Source organism: Battus philenor, unplaced genomic scaffold (genome assembly GCF_028537555.1).
Source record: "Battus philenor isolate CCGP_79_NKW_IND1 unplaced genomic scaffold, ilBatPhil1.0.hap1 SCAF_13, whole genome shotgun sequence".
Taxonomy (NCBI): Eukaryota; Metazoa; Arthropoda; class Insecta; order Lepidoptera; family Papilionidae; genus Battus; species Battus philenor.
Window position 1 is genome coordinate 3874324 of NW_027181675.1, and position 18775 is coordinate 3893098.

The 18775-nt window shown below is 33.2% G+C and overlaps 3 protein-coding genes across 3 annotated transcripts in view; all 3 read right to left on the bottom strand.

Moving 5' to 3' along the window:
• Positions 1–2175: 2175 nt before the first annotated feature.
• Positions 2176–3126, bottom strand: LOC137933450 (hepatitis A virus cellular receptor 1-like). Its single transcript, XM_068777404.1, has 2 exons — positions 3084–3126; positions 2176–2852 (listed from the first exon to the last, which is right to left on the bottom strand). Exons 1-2 carry the CDS (start codon positions 3124–3126, stop codon positions 2176–2178), a joined length of 720 nt encoding a protein of 239 aa, XP_068633505.1.
• A 1842-nt stretch (positions 3127–4968) lies between these two features.
• On the bottom strand, positions 4969–5394 carry LOC137933451 (integumentary mucin A.1-like). The gene has a single exon (XM_068777405.1). It carries the CDS (start codon positions 5392–5394, stop codon positions 4969–4971), a length of 426 nt encoding a protein of 141 aa, XP_068633506.1.
• Positions 5395–7901: 2507 nt separating this feature from the next.
• The window catches only part of LOC137933517 (fibroblast growth factor receptor 3-like), a 163452-nt gene continuing 152578 nt past the window's right edge, over positions 7902–18775 (bottom strand). Inside the window, exons 12-14 of the mRNA XM_068777475.1 lie at positions 18566–18761; positions 9546–9757; positions 7902–8201 (exon numbers count right to left, since the gene is read on the bottom strand). Coding sequence (XP_068633576.1) covers positions 7957–8201; positions 9546–9757; positions 18566–18761 — 653 coding nt within the window. The 3' untranslated portion in view covers positions 7902–7956. The remainder of the gene's footprint in view (positions 8202–9545; positions 9758–18565; positions 18762–18775) is intronic.

The following is an 18775-nucleotide window of genomic DNA, read 5'->3' on the forward strand; positions in this document are numbered from 1 at the left end:
GACTTTGGTCGAATTGGCTGCAACGTTAATTATTTAAAAGTAATTTAGAACAATGCACAAAGCAACAAAAGCACTCAGACGCCTCTTTATCAACTACTTCAAAATGTTGAGGATGAAACAATGGAATTTTTAAAATTTCTCATTGTAAAGTTAATTATACGGGAGATATTCCGAGAAGGCGAGGTATTTTGGGTGGGGCCATTGAACGAGCGTTTAGCATTATTTTATTTAAAGAGCAAAAATTGTATAAACGGAGGTTTTAGTTCGATCTGAGATTAAAATTTTGCTTTATAACATTGCTGTTCTGGCTGTTTTATTCTGTATTGTCGCAATAATATGTAGTTACTGTCTATGAACCTAAGTGTGATTTACACAGATGAATTACATTTAAATTTCTTAAAATAAAAACCTTATGAATAATATATTCTAGTAATAAATTTACTGTCTTTGCTATAATTAAATAGTTACAAATAAATTAACTTAAGATTTAATTTATTTCACAGTAACGATGAAGATTGTGTGTAGGATACAAAATAAAATTTAGAGTTTGGGGAGAAAATATTCTTGCCGATTTAGTGGCCTAGCGTCGGCCGGCGCTTGACTCGACAGGTTCCTTATCGAGGATCAGAGAGCGATAAGGTAGAAAAAAAAAGTTGCCGCTAAACAAACAATGCTTTTAAGGTATTTATGTCCGCAATGCCCCGGTGGCTGCGGACCGTCTTATTGTCTTTAGATAACGACGTCGCCACCCTACTTCGAGTACCTGTTACCATAATTACTGGCCCACGTTTTACTTTTCTTTGTTCTCGTATTATAAATTCATATTAATTTGCAATGTTAACGAGTAAAGTTTTGCATATTTTAAATATTTACCGTTGGCGGGTCAAGCATTGTCTAATATCTAGATTAAATATTTCTTTTTGTCAATTAAAAATCCTGTTTGACTGCTATCAGTTATCGCTTGGAATGTGATGGCTTAGCACAGAAGGTGCTTAGTCTAGTTTTCTATACAGTAAGGAATCTCGAGGACTACACCAGTGGTCTTAATTTCGGCCAACGTTTTATACTATTTCGAACTGGAAATAGACCGGATAAAATTTTGACCGCTGATGGCATATATGGACTTTCAAACATCTGACTGCGCATATCTTTCGACAGTAGACCACATTTGGGCTATCATTCGAGACTCGTTGAACTTTAGGTATCTTTATGAAGGGCTTCAGCATCATGGATGTTGCAGGGAGCAAACGTCGTTTACCCAAGAAGGTTTTTTTTAATGGCTCTGCTATTGGGGGCCTCATGTTCCTCTATCTTATTTAGGGGACAGGGACGTTATTAACTTTTATAATTCACTTTCTTTTCTTTTTTATTTCCACGCTCTTCTATCATACTTTACTTACTCTATGTTTCTTCTACTTACATTTTACAATTTTTATGTTTCTTTTCCTTACTTTCTACCTTTCATTCATCGCCTCACTTCCTTCGCCTCGTTCCTTACTATCAGAACTTTTGGTTATCACATTATTTTTCCTTTATCTTATCTTTTATTTTATTTTTTATTTCATCACAGATTACATAGTTTTTGTTTTATTTACTTTATAGTTATTTGTATTGTTTTTAGCTACTACTTGTATAAGTTTTGTTACCCAAGAAGGTTAGGCTAGGTTAGAAAGATGACATGGACACTTGGTGAGGTTAAGACTGATTGTGCAATACGGTGTAGTGTGATACTTTCGCAGATTAAGAAGACGAGTAAGGCCTTTACATAATAACGAGAAGTGTACATAATTTTGAATTATAATGCGATCTCTTTCTCGTCAAGTTTGCAGTTTCTGTTAACAGACGTCAACCTCTTAACTTCACTAGATACAGTAGTAAAATCTAGAATTTGCACATAACTTTATGGCATTACAATTAATTGCGTCAAATATAATGAAAGAAAATATAAATAGACCACAGTTTTCAATGTAATTAAAAAAATATTTCAAGGATACCTGTTAAACAATGTTACCAATTTTACTAAAACTAATTTGTATACTTAATTATGTAGGCATATTTAGACGATTGCAATTTGTGTTGGTATTAAAGTCATACAGTATATTTAACATCATATAAGTTTATTTAAAAAAAATTGTAACCCTATGCTATCCGCCTGGAGCGATGAGATATTACATTCTAGGTTAAGTTTTCATGACCATCAGTTACTCGTTTTGGCTTTCTATGCGGTCTCGGTTTTGGTGTTGTAGTAGTTGTTGTCGTAGTAGTGGTAGTAGTAGTTGTCGTCGTCGTTGTAGGAGTAGTTGTAGTCGTAGGAGTAGTCGTCGTGGTAGGAGTTGTTGTTGGTGTCGTTGTGGTAGGAGTGGTAATCGTTGTCGGAGTTGTTGTCGTTGACGGAGTAGTTGTCGTTGTCGGAGTAGTTGTAGTTGGAGTGGTTGTTGTCGGAGTAGTTGTTGTTGCAGTTATTGTAGTAGTAGTCGGTATTGTAGGAGCAATTGTAGTTGTCGTAGTTGTGCTAGTAGGAGTCGATGTAGTCGGCGGTTCCGTCGTCGTCGTCGTTGTAGTTGTTGAGGGAGTAGTTGTCGTAGTTGAAGTAGTAGTTGTTGAAGTGGTAGTGGTAGACGGTGTTGTAGTTTTACGAGTTTTTCGCAATTGCTCGATCTTTTTAGTAGTTTCAGTCCCGCCAAGTATAGCTTTTATTACGCTGGCAGGAATCCAATGTCCGGGCATTTTTGCTTCCACAGGATTCGCTATAAAGACCAATGGGTCTTCTTGTGAGTTCACCCATTCTGAACAGAGAGCTAAAAGTCCACATGCTATTACAGTTATTGTTTTGATGCTAACATTAGGCAACACTGTAACAGAAAGTTATGTACAAAATAAATATATCTTTTGTAAACACGAGTACCAACAATAATTGTTTTACGATTATTTCGCCTATAATGTTTTTGAACGATTGTGGAATTGGTGTAAAAAATTATGAGACAAAACTGTATATTATTTTTAAGAGATGATATAGCTTGGAAATGATCTGTTCTGACGAATAATCCAGAAGATAAAGGATTATCAAATCGTTTGGAACTTACGTAGCCACGTAAGTTTAATGATGATATTATAGGGAGGCTCCATTTTATACTAGTTATTTTAATTAGGTCTCTTTTGAAATTTCTCTTATGACGTACACACGTGAAGTATGTATAAATTTTAAACAAATTATACCCTTTTAATTATAATTTTTAATTATATATATATATATATATATATATATATATATATATATATATATATATATATATATATATATATATATAACACACAATTATTAAGAAATGAATAGTATAGTAAATTTTAAGTAAAATTGTAACGATTTTATTTTGTTAATTTTTTTATGCTCTGTAACCACTGTCGAATATTACAAAAGTACTTAATATTTACAAAATTATTTCGAAATTTTATTCAAGAAATATATCGTGTGTAAAAACCTGCTATATTATTATTACACTGATAAAGCGACTGGTGAATATTTTAAAATGTTTCGTTCTAATTAAACTTACTTTGTTTGCTTCGTGTTGTAATATTGGGTAGGATTTTGTCTTGCTCATGTTTTGTTATAGCCTTTGTTTCGGCGTTACATTATACGCGTACGGTTTCCTATGTCGCTATTGTGTTCCTCAAGTCTATAACTGAACATGCAATTGACCGTTTCTTTACGACTTTTCATTAAAATAATTGGTTTTTAATAAATTAAATCGATTTTGATATACGTGCTGTGTATTGCATTCTACAATCTTAATAAAAGTTTTATCGAATAAAGAAAACTTATTTCGAGATCGACAAAGATATTAAACAGTCTTTTACATTCCTTTAACACAATCTAATATTCGTTCTAAACTTCTCATTATAATGTAAATACACATAAAAGTCGTAAAAAATAACAATCAAATTCAGTTCATCTTGCTTTTATAAATAATGTATTCAATACAACATTATAAACACAAGCACGGTTGTCATAAAATGAACCCTGAATATTTTGAAAATGCGGTATAATGGGATTCTAATTAGTGTAAGATAGAAATCTCTTACATTCATTTTTGTTATTTGAGAAACGTTAATTCGGAGCATCTCATAGATTAATCGTGCAAATGCCGGGTCTATGGCATTGTAGTGAGAGGTGCCAGGTGCTGACAACCCGTTTTCTTTCATTCAGCTCTACCAGCCAAATTTCTCTCTCTACTTACCCAATTCTAAATAATCCATCCAATGTTACTTCTGAAGACCGTTCCTAAAGGGGCAGATCGCTTTTGACAAATTTAAATCAAAAGAGACCTTCAGGCAACATTGATTCAAAAGAGTATTGCTTATATAAGCAAGAACTTTTTGAAAAATGCACCATCAATACATGAACAATTTTAAATTTTATATTAATAATGATAAATCATCGACAGTTACACATTAATATAATCCGATACACAGTATTCTAATAGTATTGGACATAGCAAACTATTAAAATAGGCGTATGTTATGCTCTGAGTAGCGATGACCCAGCGGTAGAGGAGTTGAATATGTTGTAAGTTCGATTCCCAGAATTCAATAAAAACAACAACACAATTAGTGCAAAAATTATAAATTGCCACTGCTTGCTAACAAGTTTTCAGAGGATAGGCAACGTTCACTGCGTACGTGCGTGGTTATTGTATACCCCCCCATAGATATCTTTGGGGGAGGCCTAAGTCTTACCATGAGGGTCTGTGGGTTGAAAAGACAATGATGACGACGAGTTCACGAGTTTTTAAGATGATTATCACTAAATATTACAGACTTATCAGGAGTATTGATAGGAATTTGCTTTTATAAAAATAGTAATTTTATTAAATGAATTAATTTAATAGAATACATACACTATGTATATTACTAATAAACTAATCACATCATTAACCACAAAGAAAAATGATGTACGTTTGAAAATAACTTTTAAGCAAGATTTTCATGACGATCTTTGGGTGGTCTGCGTTTTGGCTTGGATGTTACGACAGCTTCCGTAGTTGGTGCCTCTGTAGATGGTCCTGTAGGTGGTTCTGTCGGTGCTTCAGTTGGAATGGTGGTAGTTTCAGTCGGATGAGTGACAGGTACTGTCTCTGTGGGAACAGCTGTAGAGGGTTCTGTTACAGCTTCAGAAGGAGCTTCAGTGGGGGCTGTTGATACAACTTCAGTAGTAGAAATTTCCGACGTTTCAGTTGCAGTTTCTGTAATTACCGCTCTTATTGTTGTCGGAATCGTTGATGGCTGAGTTAGTTTAAGTGTAGTAACTTCAGGCAACGTTACTTTATTCGTGGTCCTCTTCGTACTTTTCTCTAACATAACTTTAAGAATGCTGAGAGGTATCCAATGTCCGGGCATATTAGCTTCGACTGGATTCGCGATAAACATAAGCGGGTCATTCTTAGGGTCATAGGCATTTGTGAAGTTGAGGGCGGGAATTATTAATGCCAAACATTTGTAAATTACATTCACTGAAAAAGAAGAGTATTTAAAAGCTCATATTTACATAACAGAAATATAGAAATTTATAACGGAATTATTGGTTGATGTTCTTTAACTAATAGAAAGAAAAGAAAATTTTGCCAGTCTTACTCTTCAACTTCAAATGAAATTTTTACGAACACGATTATAGTATTTGGTCTTCATTTTGCACCAAGTGAGCGAAATGCAAAGGAAAGTGCAAGTGCATTGCGTTCAGTTCGTAGCAATCAGTCGGGCACATCTGCGAATGCAAATTGACCGTGCCTTTCTATTAATGTACCTATGCAATCTGTGTGTATGTATTTGTAACTTCACGATGCTAATTATTTTCTTTAAAATTCTTTTGGATTATAATTCGAATGTCTCACGATATTTCCTTTTCTGTACAACGCAGTATCAACTTTCTAACCGATTAAATTTACTTTATTCATTAGCTTTTTATTCAAATGTAAATTATTCATTAAAATTAACATTCCTTATTTTCTTCCTTCTTTGTCTGATTTATACGCGGTCGAATTTCCTTGTACATTTGTTACTTTGAGTACGATTTTCTATTGCACTTATGTTAAGTTTGGTATCTATTTATCAATCAGGTCATTCATATTGATTTTTTGGTTCGTTGATTGATAAAAGGATAAAAAATAAATAATTGCTAAAATTCTTAACATCGTTTCGTTTTTATAAAGCTTACGTAGTCTTATACTTTATTTGTATTTAACGTTTTATAAGAGTTAATTATTAACACCATATAGTTTTCTGATATCAGGCAATGCAATGTCTTAACCTTTTGTAATGCAGGCAAAATTTTATAACACATCCATATGCGGTTGTTTATTGCGTAAAATAAGTTTGATCTTGAAAGATGTAGCATTGGTGGCTAGGTTTTTTGAAGTATTGGTTAGTTTTAATTTGGTTTGACAAATATTGAACAGTTTAAAAATTTTTTACGGGTTTTTTTTGGAAAGGTGTATAAGAAGTGCCTTGTTTAATTTCAGTCCAATTTTGACATTTATTTATTTTTATATTTTATTAACCACATAGTATAGTTTACAGTAGCCGCTTGTGCAAGTTATGAGAGGAATGCTAGAGCCCAATTTGATAAAAACTACAATCAGATGGAGTTGACCTATTATGAAATTTTTCAATTAAAAGCCCGCAACAAACTCGTGCGATTTTTTTGTGTTCACTTATACAATACATTAATAAAGTAATTTATTTCCACTTTGTCTTATTATCCTACAAATAATCCTTCGCAAGGTCTGTTGTCGTCGTTGTTTTAGCCTATAGATGTCCGCTGCAAGGCATAGGTCTTTCCCCTAAAGATGACGGATAGGTCTTCCCCGGATAGGAGATATACCACAATCGTCACGTTTGGCAGATGGGTTGGCGATCGTAGTGTGGTCCCTTATTCTAAAAACTTGTCTTTGAGCAGTAGCAATCATATACAATTAATGCACAAAATATGAATTAAAAAAGATTTAGCCTTTTTTTGAAGTTCCGTCGCTGCTTAATTAGTACTAATTTACACTGAGCGTCGTTAGATTTTTGAGGTTGCATTTGTTTTGGGTTCGAGTTTTTATTTTTTTTTAATTTACTTTTTTTTTAAAAGATAGCTACACTTTTGTTTTTTAATTGAGCCATGCCATCAAAACTCGCGGAGTCCCTTTCTAACTAAAAATCAACAAAATTTTAACACAGTTTTATTTTCACTTTGTTTTGCTAATTTTGGAGTTCAGTTTCAATTACGTTGTGTGTTGTAATGTAGTGTGTTGTGCTTTTTTTAAAAGAGAATAATAAATTTATATAAATCTTAACGTGTTGTTTCCAGTTACGAAAAATGTATATACTTTTCCAATTTATTTATTGGCAGAGTTATATTATTTTTGTTTTTTAACTGCTTACTTTGTTCAATTTCCATTTTAAAAAGTTGTATTTTTGTAACCCTGGAATCTATCTTCGATCTTAACACGGTTTGCTATAAAAAACCTTAATTTACTTTGCGTCGTGTTTTTTTGAAACGTAATCACGATGCAAAGTGAGGTATTGGTGTATATTCTTGGAATCGAATCCGCAACCTTCGATCACAAGTCTTAGTCCTCTCCGTGTATCTTCTGTGTTAAACTGGTATATATTCTTTTATTTAAAAGTATAGAATTATAGCTCACGTAAAAATTCCCTAAATATTTTACTCCTGAAGAATTCTTCAATATACAGTCGGTAGTAAAGAAGTTTGTGCTAAGTGATTTCTCTGCAGTGTTATACTTTTTAGACGATATACGCTAAAGGATAAGCGGCTTTGTTAATGACAAAAGACTATTTTAAAATTCTCATTTAATGCGACGGGGCAATAAATAACAACAATTAGAAATCAGTCTTTAGATAAGTCACCGTAGTCCACTGTCGGTGCTTATTCTGGTAAAGTAAAAGCTACAATAACAGTTAATAGGATAGGTTGTCTTCCGAAGGTGGGAGCAGGCAGTCCAGGTCTACGTAAAGTTGCTTCTGTGTGGTGAGGTTTTCGACAATGAGTGTGAAGGACGGGCGATCGAGGGGATTCTCGGCCCAACACTCGGTCATTAGTTCGTAGAGCTTGGTGCTCGCGCGGGCAGGTCTCGGCAGCCGCCCGCCGCCCGTCAGGAACGTCGGTACTTGATGATTGCTTAACTCTGAGTATGGGAAGCCTCCTAAAATAAGAATTATTTCATTTAAATTGATGTATATTTGTATTCGTGTCACCTTTGATTATTATTAGTTAGTTAATTCAGACATAATTGTGAACTGTGATGCAATCTACTACTTGCGCCATCTATCGACGTTGTTCAAAGTAACAGCGTTCGGTCATGTATATATATATCTCTAAGTTCCTTAAAACGAAATTCCACGACCAATGTTCAACCTTACGAACTGAAATGAGATTTCTCATTCTAGATATTACTGGCAAAGAAACTTACAGTCGCTCAAGGAGCCATGAAGACCTTTGGTCGGGATTTCTCTGCGAGAAAAGGAAATCTGTAGACGAAAGACGATAACCTATTAACCCCAGCGGATTGGTAAGTTGAAATGACAGTGGGCATACCAAATGGCACGCAGAAAGGTTGGCTACGAAGGGAAAGCGCAGCATAGGACGACCTAAACAAGTCGGAAGATTCTGAAACTACCTGTTTTATTGGAAGTTTATAGAAAAGAGGTCATGTCCAACTATGGATGTCGCCTGAAACTATGATGATGGTCATCAATACGGATCAGTGACGCGTTCAGAAGTGGTAGTAATTTTAGCTAATTAATAGCAAGTGATTAAATAGAGCTAAATTTTATTTCAAAACAATGTGCGTTAACTTTGAAAAAGCGCCATCTATAAAACATCACCAAAAACTTTTAAAAGAAATAAAATGTGAACTTAATGATCTGTTCCCTATAAGCGCCATCATGTTCTTTTTTCAAACCCATATCATAGGTGTCGCTTGTATTCATGAGTCTGTATTAACATCATTATTTTAAATAACTAAGAGGAGATATTTCTGATATATCATAATTCTTGAAATGTTTTTATTACTAAAATAGATTATTTTTAACTTTTAACAGCATTTTGTTTAAAATTACTTTCTTTATTTAGTACGGTTATTTTATTGTTTTTTTTTCTTTTGTTTTTTACATTGGATGTCCAACGCCGTGTTTGCTGGTCTGCGGTCTCCACTCCAGAACCCCGCTCCCCAAGGCTCCAGCGACCATTTGGTCTGCGCGCTGTATAGTCTGTCCACTGCTACTTCAACTTTAAGATACCCTGGCCTAAGTACTTTCGTTAGTTTCCGTATTACGTTCCTGATTTAATTTCATAGGGAAATCCCGAGTGCGGCTACATGGCTCGTTGAGCAAATGTTTATTTTGAAATAATTTTGACCTAAGTTTTATTTATACTTTAAATAGGTTAAGGCTACACGCCTTTAGTGGTATGTCATCTTAAATTCGGTAAAGCTCTAAATGTCGTTAGGTACACAGTGTCCAAAGTTCTTGAAGAGCTCTGTACTTACCTAACGTGGCGATCTCCCATAACAAAACCGCAAAGGCCCAGACATCACTGGCGCTGCAATACTGCGCGTGGAATATTGCCTCTGGTGCCAACCATCGCAGCGGCACCGGCCGAGACCTCGTGTGGACGTACACCCCGGAACGGGAGAGCCCGAAGTCCGCCACTTTTAACACCCCGGCACCGTCCACCAGTATGTTACGAGCTGCCAAGTCTCTGAAAACAGACGTAAGGTAAGGCTGTTAAAACGTAATTACGTGATTTATTATTTAATTTATTTGATCTTTACATTAACAATCATCATCATGATTTTAGCTTCGGGACAGTAATCACTGGAATATTTGGCCAGCTTTAATTGTGGCATATGTTCCATGTACTATAAAACGGAAAAACGTCAGGGAGACGCGTCGTTCGTCATTACTTTCGCTTGCATATTTTTCTTCTGTCCTTTAAGTGTTCTTTTTTCTTCTGATAACGGTGTTAATACCATAATTGTTAAAAAGTAGTTATTGAGAGTGAATGAATGGTTAGTCTTATATAGTGGATATAAATAAGCTGAGGCTATTGTTTTGACACATGTTTTATACAAAAAAGTAAACAAAATTATGATGATGGTTATGATCATGATAAACTGCACAGTTCTGTAGGTTATTGTTCTATTAAATGACATGAACATTCCATCACCTATTACAAAAAATTCTTCTCTATGTTTTCCGTGGTCGATTAGTCTGCTCCTAGGCCCTAAAATCCATCTTTTTACGCTTGTTTAAACAAAAAAGGTTTTTTTTTTATTAAAAATAAATGTATCTATTGAAAACAATGGGGGAGGTCTATTTATAGTGGACATTTTATAATTAAAACAATAATGTTGATAATGAAAAATACTTATTAAACTTATTTACTAATCCTTTCGAGAATCTGTACCATATTTCAGTTGATATTAATAATAAAAATAATGTATTAATTACTAGATTATATAACATGAAGAGTGTTGTATATAACAGAAGAAAGACCTGAGTATCTCTTATATCTCATCCACTATGAATAATGAATGTAGTGCACAAAAATTTTTTTATCTTCGTTAAGTAATAAACTTCTTAAAACCCATAAATGTAGTCTATGAATACAATGTTAAGTGTCGATGAAATCCGTCAAAGTTAATTATGACTACGTCTAAAAGAACCTCCATAAACATTACACGAAAACGTAAATAAGTAAGTACTCCAGATTTAAATTTTGTTAAACAAATATTTTCCTGTCGTTCAACAAGGCAATGCCATTAAAAGTCAATATTAATATTTTACTTTTAAGACGGGTCAGCGTTGCCTAGCAACGGTTTAGGGAATAACTCCCGTCGGTCGATGGCGAGGTGCGCACGAGGTCAAACAAATTTCTTATATTATTGGTGCGAACTTTTTATAATAAAATCGCATATCATTTATTTAAATTCGCTAAAAGGTTTTTTTTTTTACAAAATTTGGCCTCAAATATGTGAGAACGTGATTTTGCTAATTTATTTTTGCAGGCGCTTCACTTAAATGTTCATACGTTATGTTAATGTTCACTACGTTAATTTGGTTAGGAATTACTTGTGGCTATATATGTTTTAATTATAATTCCTCCGACATATTATTCAATCCCCATGTGAGTGTTATGTGTTTTTGATCATATTGAATCAAGCGCTTCTAAAGTGACATTATATTACCAAAGTTGTTTATTTAATTTGATTCAATAAGTAAGTTTACTATACTTAATGAATTAGTAGCACATATTAAACTTTTGTAATTGTTATAGACGTCTTTATAATTATAAATATACTACATATCAAGAAAGCCCATACACGCTCATTGCGGTGCATAGATCTACCCCAAAGATATCTATGGAGGGATAAACCATAATCATCGCTTGGCAGGCGGGAATATTATTAACGCATAAATGATTAATGTGAATTATATAATATTGTATCCCGGGAATTAATCCCACGAACTTAAGAGTCCTTTATTGCTGGGCCACCACTGATCAGACGGTAAATATATATCTATTATAATCGTTTGCTACGATCAATATCATTACATTACTGTATATAGTTATTGTATTTAAGCGCAATTGTCGATGGTGTATCAAAATCAATTAATAAAAATATTATGTTATTAAATTAATCACAACGTATAAATAACCATACGTTTACATGTCTTAGAAATTTATACAGGATTTACTAAGACAAAAAACAACAAAATACCACAATTCAATAAATTTTGTAAATGCTTGATAGTGGTGAATAAATGGTGTAATAATCAGCAAAAAGTTTCTATACCTATTTTAAATCTTCTTGAAGTTCTAATTCTACAAGGACAGTAAACAATAAGAATTTCGGACATATTATGTATCACCGTATTAATATTACGTTACATATATTATTTCTGAAATCATTGATTTTTGGATAGGGTTTGTCATAAATTAATTTACAGCAAACGATTTTTTTGTATATCTATAACCAATCACCCTGTATTCATATATTTATTCTCTCTATATACATACTATGTAATGGCGGGATTAATTCCGTATAACCATTTTCTACCAGCCAACTCAAATAAAAAGGTTGAATTTTGTTGAGTTGAATTTTTATATCTCATTTAATATAAGAGTGACTTCAAAAGCGCCGGTAATTATTAGGTGTTGCTGACAACTCCGTTATAGTTATGATTTCCACCCCCTGTGGTTACACGTGTCACCCGCCTCCCTACATCGCCGTCTTCTCGCTTACCGAACTTGACGTAATTATCTTTAAATATTCGGAATTACGGAAAAGAGACACAGTCGTTTACGGCGGGCCTTATGGGATGGCTCAAGGTCACTAGAGCTTTGCTGCGATGTCGGATGAGAAATGATGAAATCCGTAGAAAAAAGGTCAACGTTATAACTCGAAGAATTACTCGTCTAATTTGGTGCGAGGGGTACATTGCACCGAGGGTCATTGGGGCCGAAAGGTTGTTGACCTGCGACCACGAGCTGGTAGATAGGGCGAGAGTAGGCCCTCGCTAGGTAGGCCGACCAGATAATTGAAGTCGTATCATGGTGGCGAACTTTGTGCGAGGTTTATGCCTTCCAGAGCATCAATCGGCTTATATGATGCTGATGTAGTCATCTTTAAATTTCTAAAATTTACTCTGAATTGATTTCGATGGACTGGGATCATTTGTTTATTCGTAACTCTATTTTTATTTCAATTTTTGCAACATTGTAAATCAGTAAATATCTCTTTTAATATATTTTTTCGCATAAACTTTGTAATCCTTGATAAGTGTCAAGTTCTAACATTATTTTTAATGCTGGCTGTGTTTATCTATAAGTGAAATTTACACTTTTAGTTCCAAAATGTAGCTAACATTAGGTTAGTATCATTAATAAATACGAGCTTGTTATAATTTGCTCCAGACTTAATAAACTTTTGGAACTCTTCTTTGGGCGCCTGTGTCCGGTATTGTTTGAAAATGGTACGAAAATTCTATTACAATTTTTTTCTCTCGTTCGACTCTTTCTAGGGCGGGGTAAGGTATTTTTATTGTGTTAAATAATTTTTCACGTTCCTTTTAGTAATTTTTTTCTCTCCTTATTTTCCTATTTTTCGTCACAATATCTTGACTTGTCCCCTTACACAACACGACCTTTTCTTCCGCTCCTAAAATACTATAGTAAATTACTTCTTTACATCCCAGTACAGTTTGTTTTTCAATTCTATTTTTTTTCTCCTCTTTATCTATTTTGTCTGTTCTTTTTATATTTTTTTTATATTTTATATTTTTCATTGGTTTCTAGATCTTCAAACTTGCCTATCACAGTTTAAAGTATCTTTAAGGAGTAATAAAGCTTGGGAATGATTTAGGAAAACCGTACATCACTGCAACTTACTAGCGTTTTTAAACGTTGTTACATAATGTCCACCAAGTAATATCTCATTATTTAATGGGTGCATCTAACATCGACTCTGTTTTCTGTTTTCGTTGCTAACATTTCAGCTGCTCACTCAAAAGCAGCAGCAAAGACAACGTGGCTAATAATGTTTCCTCAATTAAGTCCATTTTGCAACTGTAGCGATCGCAGATCGTTTACTGCAACGAGTTTGTCATCGCAACAGAAGTGCGACAATATCGTGTTTTTTTGTTTTAAAAATACTCTTTCCACCATCTTAATCCGTGTGGTGAAAAAAGGCTATAATGAATCGACGTGGTCTGCAACCATCGTGAAAGAAACACGAGGGTTTCAGGCTTAACGTGAACAAAACATACCCTGGAGCGAGTCTACCCAAGAGAGCACAAGGTGAAAGACTGCGGCAACAAAAGGTACCGGTACCATTCACAGCGCACAGAAAGCCGTCACTAATTTTTAAAAACGTAATAGATAAAATTGAAAATAAAATGATTAAACAAAAATTTAAGATAGTCAAGTAACAAAATAATTATAATACAAGAAATAAAAAAAATAAAAATTAAAAATTGTGAAGCAAAATACAGTGGCGAAGGAAGAGATATGTAAGTTTTGTGAATGAAAGAAAATAGTAAATGAGAAAATGTGAAGAATGACTTAAGAGAACGCTAATTGAAAATTTGTATTGAAAAAACATTGAAACAAAAGTCTCTATAAATATCTCTATAATATAATAGATTTAAGATAGGGGAACGACCCCAAAAGGAGGAGCTTATAAAGAATGACCATCATGGTTGCTTAAGGAGGTAGAAACCACAGTAGTGTCACTTTAATTTACTCTCATCTATTCATAATAGAATTATGGTAATACAAAATTAATAACATCATTTTAAAGGAAATTATTACGACATTATGACATTTACTTCACTATATAATTTGAATAAACTATTTCCAGTACGAGCTCGCCTCAGACAAAGTTTCGGCGACGTAAAGTTTTCCCCAGGTAAGGACCGAATATCAATGGCACAAATTTATGTCAAGAATTTCTCCTCGAGGACGAATATCTAAGAAATGTTATTGAACTCGGGTAATCGGCCCGATGTTTATTTCAGCCGCGGTCTCTGTATTTTGTAGGTATTCTCGTGTACGGATTTGGCAGATTATGTACTTTAGAAGGCCGTGTAATATTTCTCATCTCATTTGAAATACAACCTTCCTTTTATCTTTAACGGTATCAAGATCTATCCATATCATAACGTTATTAGTCATAGGGGACAGACTCGGTTGTGTAAAAAGAAATATACAAAGTTATTGGTTACAAGTGTAAAAGTTTTTAAGACGTGAATGTAAAGCTCATTGATCAGCAATAAGCTTTAAAGCTTTACCACCTATTTCTAAAAACTCCCTTTAAAGTGATCACTTTGAAATATGGCACTTTAATTTATTTTAAATTTATTTATGACTGTAAACAATAATTTATTTCAAAATGTCAAAATCCGATTTTGATAAACCTTTTTCTTATTTTTTTTTCATTTTTGGATAGGATATACAAAACATTAATTGACAATAAATCAACTATACGGTGAATGTTTAGTCTTATTAAAAGCCTTTTAAGTGTTTACACCTATTACGAATCACTCTATAGTGTAAGGGGCCATTGACGTATTAGTGAAATTGTGGATGTTTATGTTATAAAGGCACCTTGGGGGCTATGCCCGGGATTTTTCTAAGAGATTGAATCAGAAGTAAAGAGATCAATTGATTTTGCTTGAGTCAGGTAACATAGCGCGAATTACAGATGGCCTATTTAGATTAGTTCTGGCTGGTGATTATGAAACGTCAAGCGCAGCGAAAGACGTCCTCCCACGTGGTGATAATCTTGTTAATATCGTAGGAAGAGGCTTGATGGAAGTAGTTGTATTGATATATCTTTATTATAGGCCTCCCCTATAGCACTTGTCCAACAGTAGATAATCTATCTCCAGTCATTTTTAATATTAATAAAACATTTAGACGTGAAGGAAAAGTACCCTGATCAGTCTCGTAACTTTCAATCGATATGTTACAATTCGGTGACCTAAAATCATGTTTTTATGTATCTTCGATACCAACAACGTAATCCGGTAAGAGATTATGTAAAGCTGAGATGAATTCAGCTCGTTAGAGAAGTCGTTTGTTTAGATTAAATAACAAATGCGGTATCTACAGATTTCTTTGACGGACCTCTGATGGCACTTGTAATTTATAATCTGTATATATAAACGAATCCCTATTTCTTATAATAACGCCATAACTTGAGAACGTATTTACGATGTCATTTATTGTTTTAGCCAATTACATAATTTACAGAACAAATTATAATAATTGTTGTGATTTTGCGCATTTGACAGTTCTCTGAACTTCGCGCGTTTGACAGTTCGCCCGCTGTAATTTAATAGTGTTGTTTATCTGTGACCTCGGTCAGTATTTATCAATCATAGGGTTAATATTTTATTAGGGAATAGTACGTGATTTCGCTATTATATATAAATACAACTCGTATGTCGAGCGGCTCCCAAAAAGTTTGTGTTGGTTGCATTTTATTTTTTCATATTTTGCTTCGATATTAGACATGTTCCTTTTTATAAAAAATTTTAATCTAGTCTGTTTAGACTTCGTGGCTTCATATTTATTCCACAATTAATCTATAAATAAAATTATACATGTCATACAAATAGTTTTTTTTATAGGAATATGAAAGGCCCGTAGGTTCTAATAGTACAAAGTCCGTAGTAATTACATTATCGAAACATTCTTAATTTAAAAAGCCTTCGTACTGTTCTGATTAAAATTTATCATTAAGAAAAACATCACAATGTACTAAAAAATCTAGAGCGAAATTTAAGTATTAAATTAAAAATACCATCTTTATAATTAAAGCTTGTAATTAGCTAATTACACCACTTTTGCTGTTGTTAATTGTGTTCAAACACATTCTTATATTTTAAATTTTTTTAATTATTCTGATACCGAGTTGGACGTTGTTAATCTTTACACAGTAACATAAATGCTGCAGTTAGTAACAATTAACTATATTTAAATTCATATTCAGGGTGATTGGATACAAGTGTAAAAGCTATAAAGGGTTGAAGGTATAGCTCAATTCTTAAAAAACCTTTATAGCTTATATATATATAAAAGCTATATATATATATATATATATATATATATATATATATATATATATATATATATATAAATATGTCAATATGTTACTATTAATAATGTTATTATACTGTAAAAGATTTGCAGGGACATATAATAAACAATATTTAATTTTCATATGATACGAATTATGCAAAAGTTTATTTTCATTTTAATGTCCTTACGTCACTTATTATTTCTGAAACTATTGATTTTTTGACGTTCTATACATATATAAATTACCAGCAAGTGAACGATACATTCACCCCTTTTAAAGGTTTTACACGTATAACCAAACATCAACATTTATCCTTATGTCAAATGAAACAAAACAGTATTCTTTTATAAAAAAAATAATGTTAAATGCTATCATTTTATCAAGTGTCACTATTTTTTTTAAACCTTCAGTTAAAAAAAGTAAATAGTAGAAATTTCAAAGAATGTAGAAACAGTTAGTCTGTTCTCTTTGTATTCGTATAAATAAAATTTAACGCAATGAGATGGCAAATAACCCCAAGAATTGGACGTCTCCCGGAGAGCCTATTTGTTACCAAATTAAATCTAACCGGGGAGCTCGGCTGTGGGCGGGTTTTCTCGGAATAATCCGGAATATTCCCGGTACTCCTGACCTCAAAACGTCTCACATCAAAGTTCAGCCATGAAGAAAAATATGCCGCAATTGTTCACGCGATCGTGTTCAAGTATTATTCTGTATTTATTTACTCATGATTTGTTTTTGCTTTTGTTCGCTGATCTCTTTTCTTACCGTCGTATATAGTTTAAATGAAGAATTGAAAATAAATATATTGTGCTTCAATATGATTTTTACATGAAACATATACGGGTTTTCAAGAACTGTTTTCCTATATGGATATCACGGATTTATGGCTTCAGTGGGATGTCGCCATGTGTCACATTTTTATTATGAAATGAATTATTCGAACGAATAATTTTACAATATTCAATAACAATAACATCATTGAATCGTTTTTGTGAATCTTCGTGAAGTAAACAGTCTAAATCCATGTACATGACGAGTCAATCCATGAAATGATTTTCGCTATTTTACCAAAAGATGATTGAGAAAATTTTGTTAAAAAAATTGACATTTCGTCAAGTGTCAAGGTGTAGTGGTGGATATCTGTCATATAATAAAATATAAAGATTTTTGATATTAACTGATCGTATAAATATTAAATAGTAATAAAATAATTTGAACTGTTTCGATTTGAAAAGCAAAGTTCTAATTGTAAAAACTTCTTCGATCTTTTAGCTAGCCATTTTAAAACTTATAACAGAAAGAAAAGAAATTACAATTTAAAATTCGAAAATAGAATTCTAATACTGTTTTCTTTATTCATTTAACGATTTATAGATTGTCGAGGTGATATTTTGAAAAAAAAATTCTTTAAAAATTTTAAAATTGCATTTATTTTTTTAGTTGTTAAAAAGAAACTTACTACTTACATGATACTTATTTCAAAAAGTCGTGTTCCTGCCTAATTATCTACCTGACGATATAAGCTGTTTTTTTCAGAATTTGGTTTTTATTTGCATCAATTCATAATTAAAACCAGTTAAGTTATATCTAAGGTAACGAATACAAATTTTTGTATAACGCACTAAGCCAAGACTTTCTTACAAAACAAAGCCTGAGAGCTTCCCCGGGAGTCTGTGTCTGTTATATTATTTAATTAGGATCCTCCATTGAGTGACTAAGCGCAGGGACCTCCAGGACCTTGATTGGATTGTCGCTAAATTCGCGTTCGAATCAAGATTGCTTTTGTCAGAGAATTTCGATAGTTATTATTACCATTTCGGAAATCGCTACTGCTGGGACAAGAGACAGAATAAACTTAAACAATGCTTTTGACATTAAAATAGGGGAGGAACTGAATGTACGTAGTTCTAACTCACCGGTGCGTGATTCCTCGATCTTCTAAGTGTCTCATGCCCATCGCGACCTGTAGTGCATAGTCTCGCATAGTACCACTGTCAAGTTGCAGAGCTGGTTCAGCTACGTAATGGTCCTTCATCCTTTGAGTGACATCTTCCCGGTACAGCTTGTCTTCTGCCAACGCCGGGTCAGAACTGCTGAAGTTCATGTAATCCGCTGAAAGAAAATAA